The 21,397-nt window shown below is 41.5% G+C and overlaps 1 protein-coding gene across 4 annotated transcripts in view; it reads left to right on the forward strand.

The window, feature by feature from the left end:
* The window catches only part of PHACTR2 (phosphatase and actin regulator 2), a 305,489-nt gene that overhangs the window by 227,068 nt on the left and 57,024 nt on the right, over positions 1–21,397 (forward strand). For 3 of the 4 annotated variants that reach the window (XM_088840798.1, XM_088840799.1, XM_055433736.2), the window contains exons 3-5: positions 7,687–7,767; positions 12,740–12,898; positions 18,353–18,592. In XM_088840798.1, the coding sequence (XP_088696924.1) occupies positions 7,687–7,767; positions 12,740–12,898; positions 18,353–18,592 (480 nt within the window). The remainder of the gene's footprint in view (positions 1–7,686; positions 7,768–12,739; positions 12,899–18,352; positions 18,593–21,397) is intronic. The other variant, XM_088840800.1, reaches the window with a different exon arrangement.

A 21,397-nucleotide genomic window follows, 5' to 3' on the forward strand; every position in this document is an offset into this window, starting at 1 on the left:
CATGACTATATATAAAATGGGTCAACAAAGACCTACTGTATAGCACAAGGAACTATATTCAATATCTTTTAATAATCTATATGAAAAAATTTTTTAAAGAATATCTATGTATCACTTTGCTGTACACCTGAAACAAACACAACATTGTAAATTAACTATACTTGAACAGGGGAAAAAAGTGTGCTTTAGGTGCTTGGAGTTATACATTTTACCAACCAGAATAGTGAGATCGCCATGTAGGGGGCGCTGTTTGAAGAGGATTTAAAATTCAAGCAAGATTTCAGTGGAGAGGGAGAGGGAAATAGCCTGATTCTATGGAGAAGGAAATGGCAACCCACTCCAGTGTTCTTGCCTGGAGAATCCCAGGGACGGGGGAGCCTGGTGGGCTGCCGTCTATGGGGTCACACAGAGTCGGACACGACTGAAGTGACTTAGCAGCAGCAGCAGGAGAAGGAAACAAATGAAGGAACGGAGCAGAGGTAGTGCAGGAAGTGTTTAGGAAATGACGAGAAGCAATGGTTGACTTTAACTTTGGGCTTGTGCAAAAGTGAGATTAAAAAAAAGTAGGGGGAAGAATGGTGCTTTGGGGCCGGTTATAAAGCTTTGGCTGCTGCTCCAAGGAATTGGATTTGTCCTGGAGTCCGTAGGATTTGTGAGTAGGGGAGTGGCCTGGATAAACAAGAAAACAGCCAGACCCCTGAGTGTTTTGAGATGGAGATGTTGGCTTTATTTCTGTGCCTGACATTCTTGAGATGTTTTGGAAGGTTTTTGCAAACGTCCCGTTGGGTGGCATTTCGGTGGCTGTAGTTCTTTAAATGATTTAGCTAAGCCTTAGTGAAGGGTCTTTTAAAAAGGAGACCATTTCTCGACATTCTGCTTTCTGTGCCGACTACTGGGGAGAGGTAAAGCAAAGCCAGGCGCTTATAGAACACTTTCCACCCAAGACAAGCGGGTCTCTGTGTCTGTCTGTGTTTCACAGTAAGGCCATTCAGTACTCAGGACCAAGAAGATAACATGGTCCGCTTATTTAATGGTCTTCTATTTGCTCTTCTATTTTGTTCCGACATTAAACGGTGTTAGAATCAAGAATTAGGACTCTCTTTCCTTGCCAAAAGAAAACACAAGTGGCTTGTTGACTGCAAGATTTATTCTCACAGATACTTCCAGAGTAATATAAAATCTTGGCCAGGCATCCACAGAAAGGAGCCGGAGGCATATGCCCCAGCCTCCTTCCCTGAATGAGGGCTCGGTGCCCAGAAGGACACCATAAATCACTTATAATTTATGATGAGCCCCATCGTGTGCTACACCCTGCTAGTTGGCTGGTGTCTGTCCTCTGCACACTGTGACCTCCCTTCTTCAGAACATACAGAGACTTTTTCAGATGAGCCATAGGATGGAGAGCGGAGGATTTTCCTTTCGGCTGGTCCAGCCAAGCAGTCCAAGGGGGAGAAGACTGAAGACTCTTGTTCTTAGAGTTTAGCCACAGGTCTCGCTTGCGCTTTCTCTAGACTGGAGGTGGGGAAAGGGCAGAAAATAAGATCTTATTAGCCTATTTTCTTTTTTAACTCATTTTTTAACCCTTATTTTTTTCTCTAACAAATACACTTTTTTTTTTTTTCTGTCAACAACCTGCAACAACCAGGTGGTACTGGTGGTAAAGAACCCGCCTGCCAATGCAGGAGACATAAGAGACTCAGGTTCAATCCCTAGGTGAGGAAGATCTCCTGGAGGAGGAGATGGCAACCCGCTCCAGTATTCTTGCCTGGAGAATCCCCTGGACAGAGGAGCGTGGTGGGCAATGGTCCATAGGGTCACAAAGAGTCGAACACGACTGAAGCGACTTAGCATGCATGTACGCAACAACCTGCAGAGCACTGATGGGAATACAGCAGTCAATGGAGGCTACACTTACACAGAGTAGCAGGTCCCACTTGCTACTCTGTGTCAGAGTGGGTCCTGCACTTATGCGAAGTTCAGTTCAGTTCAGTCGCTCAGTCGTGTCCGACTCTCTGCGACTAGGTCCCAAAATGTGTCAGAACACATTCTGTGGGTTAAGGATAAAGATCAGAAAGGAAACAAGCTGTCCTCCATCAGGTGTGCGGGGAAGGACTTCAGATAAGGGGACCTTTGAGCAAAGACTTGACGGAATTGATGAGATGAGCCATGTGGGGTTTGAAAAATCTCATCCTGGTAAGGCCAGAGGCTACCAGGCAGGGACTGGCCTCAGGTGAGAAGCAGCAGGGGCTATAGCAGAGAGAGCCAGGGGAGGGAGTGGTTAGGAGAGGATCAGATTGAGGGGAAGGCCGTCCTGCGTTGGGGGGCATCACGGAGACCATGCCAAGGAGCTGAGATTTGCAGTGTGAGATGGACAGATGTCCATTGGAAGTGTTTGGAAGATCAGTCCTTTTCAAATACTTGAAAACCCAGAGTTTAAGTGTGAAGTCAGGAAAATGGGACACAGTGCTTCCTTCACTTAGAACATGAGCTGTTGTAATCAGGATTGAACCGTCAGAACTTTAATTCGCCCAAGGTGGGGAGTTAAACAGAAATCATGGTTTTGCACAGAGAATTACTGGCCAAGATGTGGAGAAAAGGGAACTCTCTGACACTGTTGATGGGAATATAAATTGGAGCAGCCACTGTGCAGAAGAGTAGAGAGGTTCCTCAAAAAACTAAAGTAGAACTACCATATAATCAGCAATTCCATTCCTGGGAATATATCTAAAGCAAATGAAAACACTAATTTGAAAAAAATACATGCATCCCAGTGTTCACAGTAGCATTACTTAGGATAGCCAAAATATGGACACACCCAAGTGTCCATTAGCAGATGAATGGATGAGGAAGATGTGGTATATATTTACAATGGAATATTACTTGGCCATAAAAAGAATAAAATCCTGTCATTTTCCGCAATATGAATGGACCTAGAGGTTATTTTACTTAGTGAAAAATGTCAAACAGAGAAAGACCAATACTATATTATCACTTATATGTGGAATCTAAAAACTAAAATGAGTGAATTCAACAGCACAGAAACAGACCACAGAAATAGAGAACAAACTATTACCAGTGGGGAGGGGAAAGGGAGGAGGGCCCAGAGGAGGTGGAGGATTAAAATGATCATGTATAAAAGCACCAAGCAGTGAGAATATATTGTACAGCACAGGAGAATATAGCCATGATTTTGCAATGACTTTCAATGGAGTATAATCTATAAAAATACTGAATCACTCTGTTGTACACCTGAAACTAATATAATAATATAAATCAGCTATATAAAAAAAGGGGGAAAAGAAATCATAGTTTTCCTTGGCCTTGGTGTAAAAATCACATGTGCTTTTTTAATTAGGATAAAAGTGAGTAACTATGAGCCATGTACTCAGCTGGCAACAATGCTTTTCATGGCAAAGCCCAACTATTCCATCCAGTGATCTGTGTCCTGCAAGATTCTGGGTGTGCTACTGCTGCGAGTGAAATCCACCCCCCCCCCCCACCGCCAGTATTAGTGCTGTTGTTGCACAGACCAGTGTGAGCTTCAGAGTCGAAGAGCAACTGGCGGATACTTAGGATCAGATTCTAGGAGGCTTCCATGACACGCTTTGCTCCCTGTTTTCCATTCACAGATTACTTGCTCAGGTCTAGAACTATGGGGAGCGTGGCCTTGATTAATGGGCTATAGTTACAGGGAGGGAGTGCAGTGTTGACTTCTTTGTTCAGTTGCTAAGTCACGTCCAACTCTGCAACCCCATGAACTGCGGCACACCAGGCTTCCCTGTCCTTCATTATCTCCTGAAGTTTGCTCAAGCTCATGTCTACTGGAAAAACCATAGCTTTGACCCGACAGACCTTTATCAGCAGGGTGATGGCTCTGCTTTTTAATATGCTGTGTAGGTTTGTCCTAGCCTTTCTCCCAAGGAGCAGGCGTCTTTTAATTTCATGGCTGCAGTCACCATCTGCAGTGATTTTGGAGCCAAAGAAAAGAAAATCTGCCACTGTTTCCATTTTTTTCCCCATCTATTTGCCATGAAGTGATGGGACCGGATGCCATGATCTCAGTTTTTTGAATGTTATGTTTGAATTCATTCTTACGAGGAATGAAGTGAGAGTGATGGAAAACTGGAGGGGACTGTGCTGTTAAGGGACCCTCTTGCCTCCAAATATCTTTAGACAGGTGAGCACATCTCAGGAATGTTCCTGAAAGGACTCTTGCTTGGTGTGGCATGTTGGACTAGAACGACCTCGCAGATTCATTCCAATGCAAAACACTTCTGGGCCCATGAAAAACTGTCTTGTGAATGTGTTCTGCAAACAGACAGACACTCTGTAAACATGAGGCACATATTTTAAAAGATGAAGAGTGAGGTACTTGTTCTGGGCGTGCAGTGGTTGGAACTTGGTGCCCTAACAGCATACCTTCCATGCTTAGTCGCCTGCAGTTTGTTCTCCTTGGCCCAGGACACAGTTATCTGCATCTGTGTTAAAAACGCCCTCAGCCAAAGACCAAACAAATAACCAAAGGCATTTTCCTATCAGGGGCCCTTTATGCGAGGTAGAGCGAAAGAGCAACGCTGTCAAGTTTGATTCTTGGCAAGAAGCCAAGCTGCCACTTCTAGCTCCAGTATTTACACAGAAGAAAGAGGGGGGATTTTTAGCTGAGATTAAATTAGAATGAAAGCAACAGAAAACTTAACTCTAAAACTAAAGCATCCTCTGGGATCCATAATGGAAAGGCAGAAACAACAAGGGGATACCTTCTGGGCCCTCTGTTGAATTTTTTTTTTTAAGTTCAAGTTTGAAAGCTTTTAAAGGTACCCGAAGCAGAGATTGGGCCTCCCAGGTGACTCTAGTGGTGAAAAACCCACCTGCCAATGCAGGAGACCCAAGAGACTTGGCTTCAATCCTTGGGTCGGGAAGATCCCCTGGAGGAGGACATGGCAGCCCACTCCAGTACTCTTGCCTGGAGAATCCCCATGGACAGAGGAGCCTGGCGGACTACAGTCCATGGGGTTGCAAAGAGCCGGCCATGACTGAAGCACGCATGCCCAAACAGAGATTACAGAATGGCCCTGATTAATGATCCAGGATCATCCAATATTTGAGCTGGATGGGCTGTCCTTTAGTGGCCATTGAATCACATCCCTCAGTTTACAGATAATGGATCAGAGCCTTGGAACCTGAAGAGTTCCCAGCATCACACAACTGGCTGTGGAAGTTCTGGGACTAGAATCCAGGACTTCTGACAATCATTTCGGGTTTTAGGGCACTTTATCGAAGCAGCAAACACAGTCAGAAGCCCTGTTTCCTGAGAACCAGGGGCAGACAGCCATGATGACTGTGTTCTGTATCAGCAGTGCCCTCCCTTTCCCAGGATGTGGCCTCGTCCCATGTCCAGTGGCTCCTGCAGCCTCAAGCTTAGTGCACACAGCCAGGGGTGGGGGTTGGGGAGGGAGGGCGTGATCAGGGCCCACCGCCCAAAAGTGGGGGCTGAGACCCTGGCTGCAAGAGGTCTCAGACCCCTCGCCCCAGTCAAGCGTGAGTGGGTTGTACCACCCTCAGAAGATTGCAGTGATGAAGGTCCATCTTGCTGAACCCCTGCTCTGTCTGGGCAGGGCCCCAGCGTCATTGTGGGGGCTGGCGTTTGGCTTCCTGTGCTGAAGGGGGTTCTCTCTTCTTTGACAAAAGCTTGAACCCATTGAAGCTACATTTAAGTAACAGCACTCTTTTTTACAAACAAGAGTTCCCACTACAGAACAGCTCCTGCTGCCCCCCACACCCAGTTAACTTTGTTCTGTGGAAACTGCCAACGTTTCGTGAGCTGTTGTTCACTTGCTTCTGGAGGGGATGGTGGAGGGTGGGCGTGGGTGAGTGAGCTGAAGGAAGGCGGGGGAGTTCTCTGTGTGTCTTCGTGTGAACCAGTGAGATGTTCGTTATCATTCTTTTGACTTTTCATTCATCCACTCATTCTTTGCCTCATTTGTGTACACTGTGATTCTGCGCCACCCCAAAAAAGTTCGACAAAACTTAGAACAAACAGCACGTGTGCTATAAATAAAATGTAAATGAAGTCAGGTCCCTAAGAAGGAGGAAACAGAATTCATCCGTGAATTGCCTTATGAAATCGGTGGTATATATCAAACTTTACTCTGACTTTACTGGCAACCAGGATGCACTATTCCTAGTTATCAGAAAGGAGAAAAAAAATTCCACTTTCTTCAAAAGACCCTCAGTGTAGCTCTTCTGCGGTTCATGTCATTACTTAATACAAAACTGCTGATCCAAGGCACCCCCCTCCCTCCCCACTCCTTCCCCAGTGTCCTAGCTTCAGGCCACCTGGAGCACCCCCAGAAAGCATGTTCTTAGTGTCATTACGAGCTCTGTTTGTATGTGCCAGGGATGGCATAGGGTGCTGCAGTTCATGGGGTCACAAAGAGTCGGACACGACTGAGCGACTGAACTTAACCGATGGCGTAGGGTAATGGGGTTTTGATTGGGTCTTGAAATTATGTTGTCAGGGGTGACTTTAAGAGTTACAGATTATGAGGCCAGGATAGGAATTTTAGGGAGAGTCAGAATCTAGTCCTGCTGTGGCTACCCACTCTCCACCAATGAACCTTTCCTTCTCCCCTAAAGAACCCTGGCTTGACCCCTTCTCTGACCCTTTCTTGAACAGGGCATCTGGAGGAAATAGAGTACGGCAGAATGCACTGTGAGGAACGTTGATTCAGAGAATTCGTAGATGGTGTGACCCTGTGTTAACTTGACACACCTTCTTGGCTCCTGAAAGTTGGGGCTGCAGCTAGTGGTTATATGTCGTGTAAGGTTTAGGAACTAACACTATAGACATAAGGTGACGACTACTGAAGTCTCATCCTGAGCTCCTAAGCTCCATTCTGAAGTTGCACCAGGAATTTAGATTTCTTCCTGAAGAATCACTGTTGAGTTTCCTATCCCATTACATTCTGTGAAAGCATGAATTGACTCCATCCTCCCAAGACTTGGTATTTGTCAGGGAATACTCCAGAATACTCTAGAACTTGTGAGTATGGCAGGGAAAAGAATTATGTAAATGTTGGACTTCTGGAGAAGGCAATGGCAACCCACTCCAGTACTCTTGCCTGGAAAATCCCATGGATGGAGGAGCCTGGTAGGCTGCAGTCCATGGGGTCGCAAAGAGAGAGACACGACTGAGCGACTTCACTCACTTTTGGACTTCTGTAATAGTGTGAGAAAGAAAACACTAGGAAAGTAGTCCTTCTGTCTGGGATTCAGATGAGTTACCTGAATGTCTACTTTGTTTCCATGTAAGCATGCATATCGTCGGTATTCATTGTACATTCATAAAAGCCTGTGTTTTAGAATGCATTACTAAAGAAAGGAATATTTCAAAGTGAGAAGTAGCTTTGGTGCTCCATAGTTGATTTGAGATAATGTGTCTGAATTCTAGGCCAAATACCATCATTTGGAAGACAAGACACAGTGATTGGGCTTCGGATTGTGGGCTCCGGTCATTTGCCCATCCTGATTATGTTGATTCCATTCACATGGTTTGTGGGGCAACTACAAAAACTAGGGTCTGAGCCCTCAAGTGAACAGAATGAATGTACTCAATTCTACTTGGAATGTTTTTCATAATTATTTTAAGCAATGAAGATTCTTACTTGTGCTTATTCTTTTTAAAAGTATTAGAAAGGAAGATTTCTACAAGACAAAGTAGAGAGGAGCTGATAAGAAGGGGAGTTCTTAAGGAATTGCCTGATCAAGGTGAGGAAATTAATCATACATTTAAAGTAATTTGATCCTTCATTCTTTCATCTTTCTTTCTTTCATTTTCTTTTGAAATTTAAGATGATCATGGTCTTTGGGAGATAAAGTACGACAATCTGAGAATCTTGCTTTAATTCAGACAGCCTTTGTGGGTATCTAAGGTATTCTAAAGAAGAAATTCAATGACCTTTTTGGTGAGTCCTTCACCATATGTCATCCTAAACCTAGAGCTTCACAAAGCTCCTCTGTGGCAGGAGATACAGACAGATACAAATGCTTACATGATTCACGCTCTGTTCTTGAGCTTCAGTCCGTCTCTACAGGTAAACTCAACTGTTTGAGTAAATGCAAAGTTTTAACTCACGCCTTTTGGTTTCTTAAGTCTACCAGTAAAAGAAAAAAGCCGTGATAAGCGACCTCTTGTCCGTTATAGTACACTCATGTCCATTCAATAAGGCATGAATGGGCAGATTACGTTAGTCTGCTTTACGCATCTCTCAAGTAATTTTCCCAGCTTTGTTCTCTTTTAATTTCTTCGAATCTGCCTCACCTTTTCACTAACAATCATTATTTCCAACTATTTTATCCCTTACATCTAATCTTCTTCCCTTTATCCCTCTATCCTCCCAAGGGGTTCAGTTCAGTTCAGTCGCTCAGTCATGTCCAACTCTTTGTGACCCCATGAATCACAGCACGCCAGGCCTCCCTGTCCATCACCAACTCCCGGAGTTCACCCAAACTCATATCCATTGAGTTGGTGATGCCATCCAGCCATCTCATTCTCTGTTGTCCCCTTCTCCTCCTGCCCCCAGTCCCTCCTAGCATCTTGCTCAAAAAGACAAGGATTAGATAGAAACTGAGATAGACTCTCAAAAGAAGATACCAAGATTGGTTATTTCTCCAAATAAATAATAGTGAATAATCTTCATTGCTCCCCCTACTATGAAACTCATAGAAATTTTTGTTGCAACATTGTTGGTTTACCTCATGCCTTCCTCACCTCATCTCCTGAATGCTTACTGAGGTAAAATATTATAATTGTGCTTTTATGGACACAAATAACATGCTATTAATTTAGAATCAAAACAATAGTACTCCTCATTTCCTAAAATATGTTCCTTGCAAAGAGCTTAACGTCTTTTGGCATTCACTATTCGTAAATTCAGATGACATGATATTCAACATCTGAATATTCTAGAAGAAGCTAAGAGATGCTTTACTATTTTATTCCTGCTTTAAAGAAAACAGGGAAGTCCTGAATAAATAATTCCATTTTTCTTGAGCCCTCAAAATTTTAGGTATTTTACTTATTATACTTCTCTCACTTTATTTTGGACTCAGACAGTAAAGAATCCGCCTGTAATATGGGAGAGCTGGGTTTGATTCCTGGGATCGGAAGATCCCCTGGAGAAGGGAGCAGCTACCCACTCCAGTATTCTGGCCTGGAGAATTCCGTGGACTTATCCCACGGGGTTGCAAAGAGTCAGACATAACTGAGTGACTTTCACTTTCACTCCATTTTATGAATGAACTTTTAAGTATCCCTAATTTTCTGTTAACCTTGAAGCTATTCATTTTCTGCCTAAGAAATGTACATCCTTAACGTTTTTGTGCTTGAAGATGAACTTGCAGTATCAAAGTCTGCCTCCTCTCTTATCTCCCTGGAAAAGGCAGAGAAATTACATGTCCACTGAAAACTCAGTGTTGGGCGATCACCATTACAGGATGGGCCACTACACTGGTTTGGTAACCTTTATTTGGAAACCTTTTTAAAGGAAGAAAAAGAAGTGGAAAAATTTATGGCCACAACTGTTAATGAATATTAAAGATAGAGACTAAAGGTCTTTTTTTTTATCCATTAAAATTTATAGCTAGAAAAGCATTTACTTTTTCTAAAAACAAGTGGCTTAGGGAAATACTTAATATTGCTTGGTTTTTATTTTGCCTAATCCGTTAAGCTATTTGCAAGATAGATTGCAATTTCATTTACTTATTTTCCAGAAGTCTGACTCTGTTGAGTCTTTTTATTTAATGCTTGCAGACTGAACATTATAAGTTTCAAAATATAAAATAACAGACATTCTTAGGTTTTTAACCTAAGCTTGGTGTAATAGGTTTAATGTTTGGGAAGTCATCAATTACTGAATTTTACTTTCTACTTTTTGCGTGGCCCTTATATAGAACTACATAAATTACCTAATACTTAGAAGTTCCTGGTGAGGCTTATTTTAAATAGACTCCTTCCCCCCGTTTCAGCCAAGGACTGTAGAAAGTAGTTTTCTGTCATTTTTCCAAAAGCAATTATCTTGAGAATTTCGGTTTGTTTTCAGCCCTGGCCAGAGACTAGAAACTTCTGTGCTTGGTGACAACCTGCTCTCTTCTGCCAGTCAAGGTTCATTCTTTTCTTGATGTTCTTGACCTTAGCTCTTGACAGTGCTTGTCTATTATGCCCTTTATTCGGTCAGCCAAATAGACTTTTAAAATACCGCCAACTACTCTGGGTTTGACCTTGTCCCATTCCACCCCATACCCTTACTCCCAGCTATTATTATTCCTCTTCGATGACCTTTTTTATACCAAAATCTAACTTCAATCTAAAAATTCAGAGATTGGCCTTCTCTCCTGAGAAGTCCGTGGTCTAACCCAAGTTTAGTCATCTTCTGGTTCTTACCTTTCTTTTTTTCCCTTAGCTTTAACCTGAGACATGCAGGTGTTTTTTCTGCATACCAGCCTCCTTTCCTTTTCTCCTGGGATGCCTTTTTTAATGAGTCACTTATTGTCTGTTCATGATTTTCTTCTTGTCTCTGTTCCTCTGTTAACTGTATCCCCAAAGAACCTGTTTACCTGAAAGAGGGAAACCCCTCAAACACTCTCATGCTTCTTATTTAACCACTTATTTCTGTATTTATCTCTTGGTTTACTTTAAGCTTAGGACTCTTATCTGAGTTTTCTCCTTTCTTTGCATACAAATGCTCCTGTAAGACCTGGAGTGGGCATCTTACTGTAACTGGCAGCCTGGCTCAGAACTTATTTTAATTCTGAAACAATACAAAAAATAGAAAACCTTTTCAGTATCCACACCAGTTAATTAATAATAACTTTAGTTCTCCTCTGTTTTTCTTCTTGAATTCCAGATTTATTGCAAACATGGCTCATTTTTCTATTATTGCCTATACTTTAGCTTTGTTTCATATTAATATCTCAGAGTAAGTATCTTTATACATTACTGACCATTTCTCTTTATCATGTGCTAATCCAGTTTCTTCTTATGCCACAATTATTTAATTTTCTCTCTAGCATTTTTGTTCTGAATTTTAAAAATTAGTTATTTAATCTACTGCAGAATTTTTAATGTAATAATGGTTAAAATAGAATTAAATTGTCATTAACATGATTTCAGCATGTTTTTATTACTAGCGAAAGTCATAGAAAATAAAGATAAATTTGTATTTGAGTTACCTAAAAACTGAGGATTTTTTATATAAAGAAATGGTTTTCTATTCTGTCTGGAATTTTCCATTCTTAGATTATTTATTTTTTTAATCCAATACCGGGACATTATATTGTGTCTCCCTTCCCTCTTATTTTTTAATAGTAAATTTCTTGGGATCCAGTAATAAGAACCAAGGATATTTTGTTTTCTTTTTGGTTTGTCATATAGTCTTTTAAAAATTATTACCTTAATTTTATTGACATAGTTAAGATTTACTTGGAATAACATTGCCAATAACATTATTATCTATTTTAGTTTTATACAAGTATCAGATTATAGGTACTTTGGAAGTTACACGACTGAGGGACAATTATATGTTCATTTTAAATATGATTGCATTATATGTATTTCACTTGTTAAAATGCCATATTTGTTTTTGTCAAAAAGGCCAGTGGATTTTATTGTTGAGCCAAAGCAATTCAATCATATTTAAAGAAAAATTAGGAGATGGTCATTCTGTTCAGAATAACTGCCAAAGTAAAATTAATCAAACTTGCCTAAAATTGGCTCTAATTATACATTTTCTCAAGTTTGCTAAGTAAATATATTATCATTAATTTTTTTTCCAACGATAGCACAGCTTCTTAAAATTATCTTGATGTGAACTAGTGTTAAATTTTCAAGCATCACTGAATTAACAGTTTCTGCAAAATCTCTTACTTTAGAAACTCCTAGGAATTTATAAACATTCATGGTTGTTAAATTAATCATTTATGGTTTAGATAACATTAAATTTTAATTTCAGTTGTGATTTTTTAAAAATTCCCTCTAATTGCTTTTTTTTAGCATTTTTTTCTTAATGTTTTCAAATTATTATTGACCCAACTTAAAGACTTTTTGGCCAGCAATATACAACAATTCCCTGAGGACATTTTAATATTTCTATAAATAAGAAAATGAAAATACAGTTAGCCTTACTGACATCTTTGCCTGAGTAGAGTAGAGGGTATATTACTAGGTAAAGTTAACGTGTCATGGATATAATATTCTGGAGACAGTGGTGCTTGGAAATGTTCATGTCTCCCACTAATCGTTTGTATGTATAATTGCTTTTCATGTTATTTGTGTATTTGCATTCACCTTGTGTTTTTGGTGCTTGTTAAAAATGTTTATTCCATTTTTCAGATTCCTCCTTTTATCGTTCAGTTTCTGAATGACAAAGAGACTCCCAAGTGTGACTTCAACCAAAACTAAGCCCAAGAAGAGAGGGACTCTCCTGCCCAGGGATATTTTATAATTAGGTTAATCATTCCTGTCTTGAGATGGCATCCCGCTGCATAGCTGCTTTCCCCCAACACTAAGAACTTCCTAGCTCTTTCATTTGAATGAATTATTCAGTAAAACATGGTGAAAATAGTCCAGAATGTATTTGGTTCCCAGGTCTGAAACATAAATCTGAACCCTAGTACCTGGAAAACTGGGTTTTAAGAAAGCCGTCAAAGTTAGACATCTAGGTGTTTCTCTCCCCATTTTTAGATGGAGATGTAACAGTTAACTTTGAAAATTCAAACGGGCATATGATACCCATCGGAGAGGAATCTACCCGAGAGGAAAATGTAGTAAGAGCTGAAGAAGGTAATGGCTCTGTAGCTGAAAAACCACCACCTCTGGAGGAAAAGGCAGAAGATAAGAAAGGTAAAATCAAGAGAAACCCCACAATTCTTTTACAGCTCAAAGTTGAGAAGCAGGTCTTGGGCTCCACATAGTGACCCTGAGACCAGTAGAGAGGTATTCTGTAAATACAAGGAGAGAAATGATAACTAGCAAAGAGAAATCGGATGGTTTCCTCAGGTAGATACATCCATTTTATAAGCACATCATTTAATGTTTTATTAAAGAGGGTTAATTAATGGTAAGAATCAGAAGTGGTAGCTTCTTCTATCATTAGAGATGTCTGGGAATGTTATCCTTTCATCAGGAGTTTTATCTCAGTATGTTCTTTAAAAAAAAAAAAAAAAGCCAGCAGTCTTAATACCTTTCTGTGCGGGTTACTTGACAATTATAGCAGCTCAACTTGGAGGAATAGCAAAACAAGATGGCTCATTCAGCCTGGCACCACCTCTTCAGAAGTGGGAGCTTGGCTGGTAGTGTCCACACACCCAATACTGCAGTTCTGATCCAGGGTACAGAACTGCAGTTCTGATCCAGGCTCAGACATTTCTGGGAGACCAGGAATGGTTCCCAGTAATGCCAGGGATCTGGGTTGCTGGAGTGGCCATAGCCTCTGCCCCATGATTTGTCTGTGCAGTTGGAAATTTTAAAATATGCCAGAGGCAATTATGCCATTGCCAGAAGCTTTCTTTTGAGACCTTGGTTTCTGGTGTGAAATACTGTGGTAAATTACAGAACTGCAAAATACATGTCTGTCAGGGACCCCCAGAACATTCACAGGTTCCTGGGCTCTGATAGACTGCATTACCCATACCACACCTATCACAGTTGCAGGAAACCCCAAGCCTCTTATGCAAGCCTGAACTGAAATGCCCATAAAATAAGCCTTTGTTGGAACAGTTTAGATGATTTCCTGCTACATATAAATGAATCGTCAGGAAGTAGGCTAGTTTTCCATAATGACTCCTTCTGAGTTGGATGGCAAAAATTTGTCAGTCCTAATCTGAACTTTCTAGGCATTTTGAAGACTGTTAGAAACTGCTGGAAGGAAACTTCTCTTCCTCTGTTCTTGACCCAAATCCTCCAAAGACAAAGGGAATGAAAGAACATTTGACAGATGTTATAATTTAAGATCATCTCCTCGGGAAGTCCATAGCAGCTTATTGTTTGCATGTAAATTAGCCTCAAAAATTTTTAGAAGCCTCTATTAATTGCCTGTTGAAAATTATTTTGCTTTATTCAGTATTAAGTATGGTGCTCATGGAGCTTTACTTTAGTCTTTCCATTGAACAACTCTGGTTATGCTTAAGAATACTGATTATAGGAAATTAACTAATGTTTTTAGTGATACAATTCCTGGAAAATAAAAAGAAAACAGGCCTGAACAGATTTTAAGAGTATTTAGGTGAAAGCATTAATGCAGTGATTTCTTTTTTTTACTTTTATCTTTTTTTTTTCAGTCCAACTGTCCTGTCTCACCACACTGTTAAATTTCAAATCCATCTGTGGTTTTTCCCTGGTCCAGCCTTTTCACATTCAAGGATCACATCCTTCATCGTGTAACAGAGCCATCTCTAGTGCTTGCCTTGTTCATGTGGAGTATCAGTCAGTGGACTGGACAGGCTTCAAAGGACGTGTTTCCTTTATCAGCATAATAAAAAGTTGCTGACAGTTTTACGTTAATTAAACCCTCAGGCCTGGACGTTCCAAAAAGATGGCAGACTTCATAGGTTCATGGATATTTGAGAGATGTTTTTGTTTTCTTATTTTTTATTTTGGACTAGTACCTTCTGTTCTTTTTGGTCAAATAAGGTCCAAGATAGCATTGTGCTTTGGCTGGTCTGTATATGAGGACATGAAAATGCTGGTCTTGCTACCACAGCCCTCGTAAGACAGAGGAGCCTCCCTTTCACTGTGGGGACAGTGCTCCCACCGAAGCCACGCTGAGTGAGGGGAAGCCACTTGCTGACACTAGAAAGAATGTCAGTCCTAACCGACATCACAGAGTATCATGTTAAATAATAAATACCTTTTAAACAAACCATTCTTTGCTCTGGAAAGACAGCATTTAATTCTAAAAAAAATAAAATAGCTTAAGAGTCACTCTTACCTCTGTTCCTCTTCTGATCTCACTTCTTATGTGAGCTTGCTGCTGTGCAAATCCACCTTCCCATGTTCTCAGTTTATCCTTTATTTGGGGGTTCAGTGTTCCCTTTACTTTTGCATTAAGTCAGTTTACCCATGAGCTTCATTTCACCTGTTAATTGGTTATATTTGCAAAACTAATGCCAACCTGGATGCTTGTGAATCTTTTTAAGACATCATATTGGCATTTTAATATTTGAAACATCTGCATCAAAAAGAACAAACAAATGACAAATAACTTTCACCCTACTCTGTGGGTAGGTTCTACCTAGGACTCATGGTGTTTCTGGGCCTCCCAAGAGTCTCCCAAGGGCCCGATTCTGGAGCTGGAGCAGAGGGGCCTTTTCTGCCTATTGCTGGAGACTTTTCCCGTAAGCCTTCTGGGCCTGTTAATCTCTCATTATTCTCAATAAATATATAAGAGGCAGAAAAACTGATCTGCAATCCGTTAAATATAGCATGGTATTAAATATGAGAAATCTGAAAAAGTATTGGATATTATTTCTATTGAGTCATTGTAGAGGGCTTTCCATGAAGTAACAGGTCACTTGTGTGCATTTGTTCCCCACGTGAGCATGAAGATATTGGCCACAGGGGCCAGGGAAAGAGCACACTGAACGTGAGAGACAACCTTGCCTTCAAGCAGATCGTGGCCTACATGGAGACCACCATGCATACAGGCCACTGCGGTGCAAGATGCAAAGTGCTCTGGGAGGCCTGAGGACAGCAAGCCAGGGAACTTGCCAGGGGTACCAAACTGGATCTTAGAGGAAGATATTGGCAAACTGAGACCTGGAGGAGACCAGAAGGAAGCAGTCAGGTGAAGTAGGGAGTTGGGAGCAGAAGGGCATTCTAGGCAAGATGAAGGCTGCCTGCAGTTCTCAGTGTTGTTAAACTTGACTCTCCATGTGGTGGAAGGAGGCAAACCTGGAAGTGTAGTAGTCAGCCACTCGCCTCCAGACCTCTGTTGTGACGTGTAGTATCCTCATCAAGCCAGAACGCATAGGCAGCCCTTTCTTAACCTCCTCTTGAAAACATTATACTCCTGTCTGCCATCTGTCTTTTCTTCAGATCATATGGTAATAGTAAAAAATACCTCTTGACTTATGTTCATTGTCTCCCAGATACAAGAGTTTGCTCCCTACTGATGTGTGTGTTAATATCTATCAGCTGATCAGTCACATTCACTGAATAGACATAATGTTTCAAGCATCATGCTTGATGGGATATAAAATTTCAGACAAAAGGAGGTCATAATTTAGTCAGAACAGCATACTGTTTGCATGCGTGTGCATGCATACACACACACACGCACCCATTAAGAATCACCACAGAATAAAACATAAACATTGGTCATATGGCAAACACACACAGATAATTGATAGAACTTACAGAGGAAGGAGGATGGAATGTGCTTCTCCAGGAGTGGCCAGAAGTTTTGTGTAGTGAGTACATTCTCAATCTAGGAGGGATTGTCATTCCCAACTGTCATCTCCTTCCCAAACCCAGTAGCTGGATAACTGTAGAATTTAAAAAGATTCCCCAGTAATATGGCATAAAGGCAGAGAATAAGAGATGTGAGAGTTGTAGTAAGAGAGAATTAAGGTACAAATGTGCAGATCAGTGTTTTTGGCTCTCAGCCTGGTGCTCTTATAGAGCTGGATCTCCACACATAGTATCATGCAGGAAGCTAAAGGCACAAAGATATATTGAAAGAACAGCCCTCTACCCTGAATCAAAAGACTAGCAAGTCAATATGTATTTGTAAGTTTTACATTAAAATAAGATGTTTTCAGTGACTGTCAACTCATCTCTTTCTCAGCCCTGACTAACACTTGGGGGTGCACTGGCTTTCTGGTTCAGACCAGGTGGGTTAGGAGAGCCATTCCTGTATTAAAGATTCTCAGCAGCTTAGTTGAGGAGTCAAGATGTATAAACAGAAAGGCACACATACAAAGGAGCCTCTGATAAATGTTGACTGAGGGGCTCAGACTGTGTGTACAGTTAAGTTCAGATGCAGGAGGGCTCCATGTGGGCTGTTGTGACGGGTGGGTTTCATGGCTGAGGAAAGGTACAAGAAAAGTTTTATCCATTACTTACTGCAATTTAAATCACTTTTATGGTAGTTATACATGGACTGATGGGGATGTAGGAAAGAGGGGAGGAGTCCCCGCCTCACACACGCTGGGTTGAGAAATGAAACAAAAGAGATAATAAAATAAGATGCATTCCAATATTAAAATCCTTTCTTGGTCATTTAACAGAGAACAACATCTCCAGTAAAGGCTTAGTCTTGTCTTAAGACTGTCTTACGTTTTCTGTTGTGCTCCACTTTTAAAGAAATGCTGCTTAGCTCTTTGGACCCAAGCTGTATTTTAATTTTAGTCACAATGAGAAAAGATAAGGATATGAAAATATGAATGAACATTCTGCATCTCCACTTTTTAAAATGACAGACTATTACTCCTCTAGTTATGCAAAATCTTACACAAGGCTATTTGCAGGTGTGAATTTCATTTTTTTAAATGAATTTTAACCTTTATCTTTTCAAACTTGTTACTTGTGTTTACATGAGAAAACAAGTTTTGTTTTGTTTTTCTTTTGGATTCTGCACCCTCCACTACCTACAGTTGTGACACTGTTTGAAAAGGTCAGAGGAAGTTAGAATAAAACAGGAAGCTGCCCTAGTATACTGGGAGAGCTTGAGAAAAATTTAATCGTAGAAAATAGTTTATTCTTCAGTGCATTGTGTTTCCTGTACCAGATTCTAGAGAGTCTCCCTTCGCTTAGAAAATAATTGATTTTTTTTTACCACAGTGGGACAGACACAGGGTACATATCCCTTTCAAGTTGATGGGGATTGTTCTCCTCAGAAAGTCCCTCAGTGGAGGGTAACCTTGAGTCCAGCCATAGCTGTACAGTCAGCCCTCACCCCATGGCGGTGTGTGTAATGCACTCATCTGCCACTCCTTGGGCCCTTCAGTTTGGTTAAAAATTTAGCACGCATACCCACATCATCACTGAGCAACCCGCCATCCAGGTGTCAGCCCCTGATGGTGGACATTTACACTCACCCTGAACCTCATCCCAGTCACTCGTGCAACTCTGTTTTATCACTGGAGTGATTAAGGGACCTGGAGAACACACCCCAGTTTGGTTTTCAGCCTTTGATCTCCTTTACCCCAGCCTTCAGTCTCTCTGGTGCAGAAGCCCCGCTGGTTCCCAAGGGCTAAGCAGCCACGTGTTTGTATCACTGTCGCCCTGTGTATGCTCCTTCTATCTGTATGGCGTGTGTCTGTATCAGTCTGCTTCTGTTCACTTTCTCATTTGTAGAGAACACTGAAAACCACTCTGAAACACCGGCAACTCCTGCTCCACCTCCTCCAGCTCTTCCTAAGCCTAAACCCAAACCTAAGCCCAAAAAACCACCTGTGCCTCCAAAAGGGGCCGCTGCTGGGGCCAGCCCCAAGGGTGACGAAGTGTCTCCTATTAAAAAAAACACCAAGGCTCCTGGTAAGCAGGTCCCCGTCCCACCACCCAAGCTGGCAAGCCGAAATGCAACCCGAGAGGCCGGTGAGTATGCCCTCTGTGGGGCTGAGTCTAGGGTGCTTGGCTCTGGGGTGGGTTCACTGCTTTTTCTAGGAACAGTAGTCTTTTTGGTGTCTGGCGTCTTTGGATGTAACACCAGCGGATTCAGTTGTAACACAGAGAATGCCCTGGAGATTCCTTTGTTGCTGTCTCTACCAAGTGAATCTGTTCACCTCATTAGGTTTAGGGTGAATAGATGTCTTTCTTCCTGAGTCTCCACTATCTGCGCAAAACCCAGTAGAAGGATACAGGGAGTTGTCTGCCTGATGAGTAGAGATGATATGATCTGACATTAGTGGTTTCCCAGGGTGGCACTAGTAGTAAAGGACCCGCCTGCCAATCCCAGAGACATAAGAGAGGCGGGTTTGATCCCTGGGTCGGAAAGATCCCCTGGAGGAGGGCATGGCAACCCACTCCAGTATTCTTGTCTGGGGAATCCCATGGATGGGGAGCCTGGCAGGCTGTAGTCCATAGGGTCAACAAAGAGTTGGACCTGACTGAAGCGACTTAGCATGCACGAGCTGACATTATGGAAATATCGACTGGCCTGCCTATTTGAGTTTATGGTGGCTCTTTGGCTTGGGTTTTTTCTTTCAAAACATCTTAAGTTTGCACATTAAAACATGATGCATCTTTGACGTATTTGCTGGATCTTAATGTCTTAAATCTTATAGTCATCTTTCTAATGAGAAAGGGCTCACATCACTTAGTTGCTCCACCCCGCCCCCACTCTCTACTGGAGTCACAGCTGCTCAGAAGAGTGGGATGTTACATGCTCAGTGTCCGCTTCCTGACCCCATAAACTTCAATGTGTTACAAGGGGTGCGGTTGTAAGCTGCCACTGCAGATCACCAGGGGATGTTTGGGTGATTCCATCACTTCATTTCGTGTGTGTCCAGCTTTCCCTTCCATGTCAGACGTGCTTAATGCAAAGTGGAGTCGCCATTCTAGTGAAGTGGAATGGAGAAGCCTCCTCTGTAATCCAGCTTTTAAAAGGATATTAATCTAAATACATACGCTGAGCGGCTTTTTCTGATCACATGCATAAAATTCCTGCATGTTAGAAGGCCTACTGTGCCTAGCAAACCTTATTCTCCTTAAAATCAGCAGCCACTTTCTCAAAATCAACTGCCATGATATGCCTTGGTGTTGATCTTTCCCCTGGTAATTTATACCCATAATGCTCAGGCTCAGAGAATGGCTTAGGAGACAGTATAACAGAACTCACTGTAAACAGGTTCCTCTCTCCCAGTGTTCTGTTGTCCACCTTTGACCTTGCTTGTCTGGGTCTCTTCTGATAAGCTCTGAAATGAGCGTCTCAGGATGCTGTGCCTCCAGGGCCTACCGGCCATTTTCTCAGGGACCAGCTGCCATCACACATCAGCGTCTGCTCCTGTTGGTTTCTGTGTGTGTCACCCAGACTGCCTAGCATGCCCCAGGACACATGCTTCAAGTGAGGCTGTTGCTGGTTTATTTCCTGAAGAGAAGCCCCAAACTCTCACCCTGTTCCTGGGGTGAAGACCCACCTCCCCATGTCCCACATAGAAGCAGCTTATGATAGACTTGGCTTGTCCTCTCTCTTACTTCAGAAGAGATTTTGAGTTATTCCCAGGTATTTTATTTGAAGGCTAATTTATTAACTCAGGATGTTCCTAAGAGCAAAGTACAGTCATGTTATCCACTGTATTAAAAGAGTCCAGAAGGTTGCTGTACTCAGAGTTATCACAGAGAAACAGGATTGCCTGGAAGTCTACCAAGCCCAGCATGTGAAGATCCTTGTATTGAATGTTGGTCATGCTCCTTCTGAATCCTACTCATATTTCATTTGTAACCATCTGGAACTTTCTACTTGGTAACTTTGCTTTATTTGAATAATGTTGACATTTCGGAAAAGTTATTTCAAATGTAACTCCCAATTTTTAATCAGACGTTTTACACTGTTTCAAAAAAATCTGTTGGTTCAGATTCTTCTGTGTTACTAAGCTAGTTAGTCCTTCAGATCACCAGATACAGGTTAGCACATTCACCTGCTTTGCTAGTAAAGTAACATCTCACATGTTTTTCTTTCTGGTTGTTAAAAGCTGTGTTAACAACAGAAATACTTAACTGAGAAGAGGTAGCATTTCATTTTTCGTCGTAGCCATGATTCAATGTAACTTGAGCAACATTGCAGCAAAATCCTCATTTTAGGAGATGGTCAAAAGAGAAATATGTTAACATGGCGTGAATTTGCACACTAGGCTTAAAACTTGTCTTTTTTCTTAAGCAAGGCTGAAGTTAACTTTGCTTTTAGAAAAGAAAGAATTCTTTAAAAGAAAAAATAATTAGAACTGATGTGTAGAAGAAATTCTGTTCAACTTACCTAATACCTAACTGAACATGATTACACAGAGAGCAAGTCTTTAGCATCTTGGTTGTGAAAGATAAATTTCAAATAAATTTCAAATTTCAAATAATTAGACTCCAGGAGTGTGCTTCATAAGCAAATGAAGATTGCTTATTTCAAAGAAATATTGACAAGCCCTGACACAAGGGAGAATTCTTGTAATTGCAGGTATCTAAAACAATAAAGCCCTCAAGCCACAGAGACTTGTTTTAAGCCTGCATCTTTACACACAGTAAGACTGGCTTTTCTCAGTAGATCAGAGTTGGTAGAGTCATCCATCTCATTGTCTATTCCTTTATTTGTTCTCCTGACCAGCCCAATTGGCTTCAATAAAGTTATAACCAGAGGTAAGTTACAATAAATAACATCTGTGTGCAGTGTGGGTGGCTCCACAATCTAACAAG

This window comes from Moschus berezovskii, chromosome 10 (genome assembly GCF_049115385.1).
Source record: "Moschus berezovskii isolate FMDL1 chromosome 10, NW_MosBer_1.0, whole genome shotgun sequence".
NCBI classification, from domain to species: Eukaryota; Metazoa; Chordata; class Mammalia; order Artiodactyla; family Moschidae; genus Moschus; species Moschus berezovskii.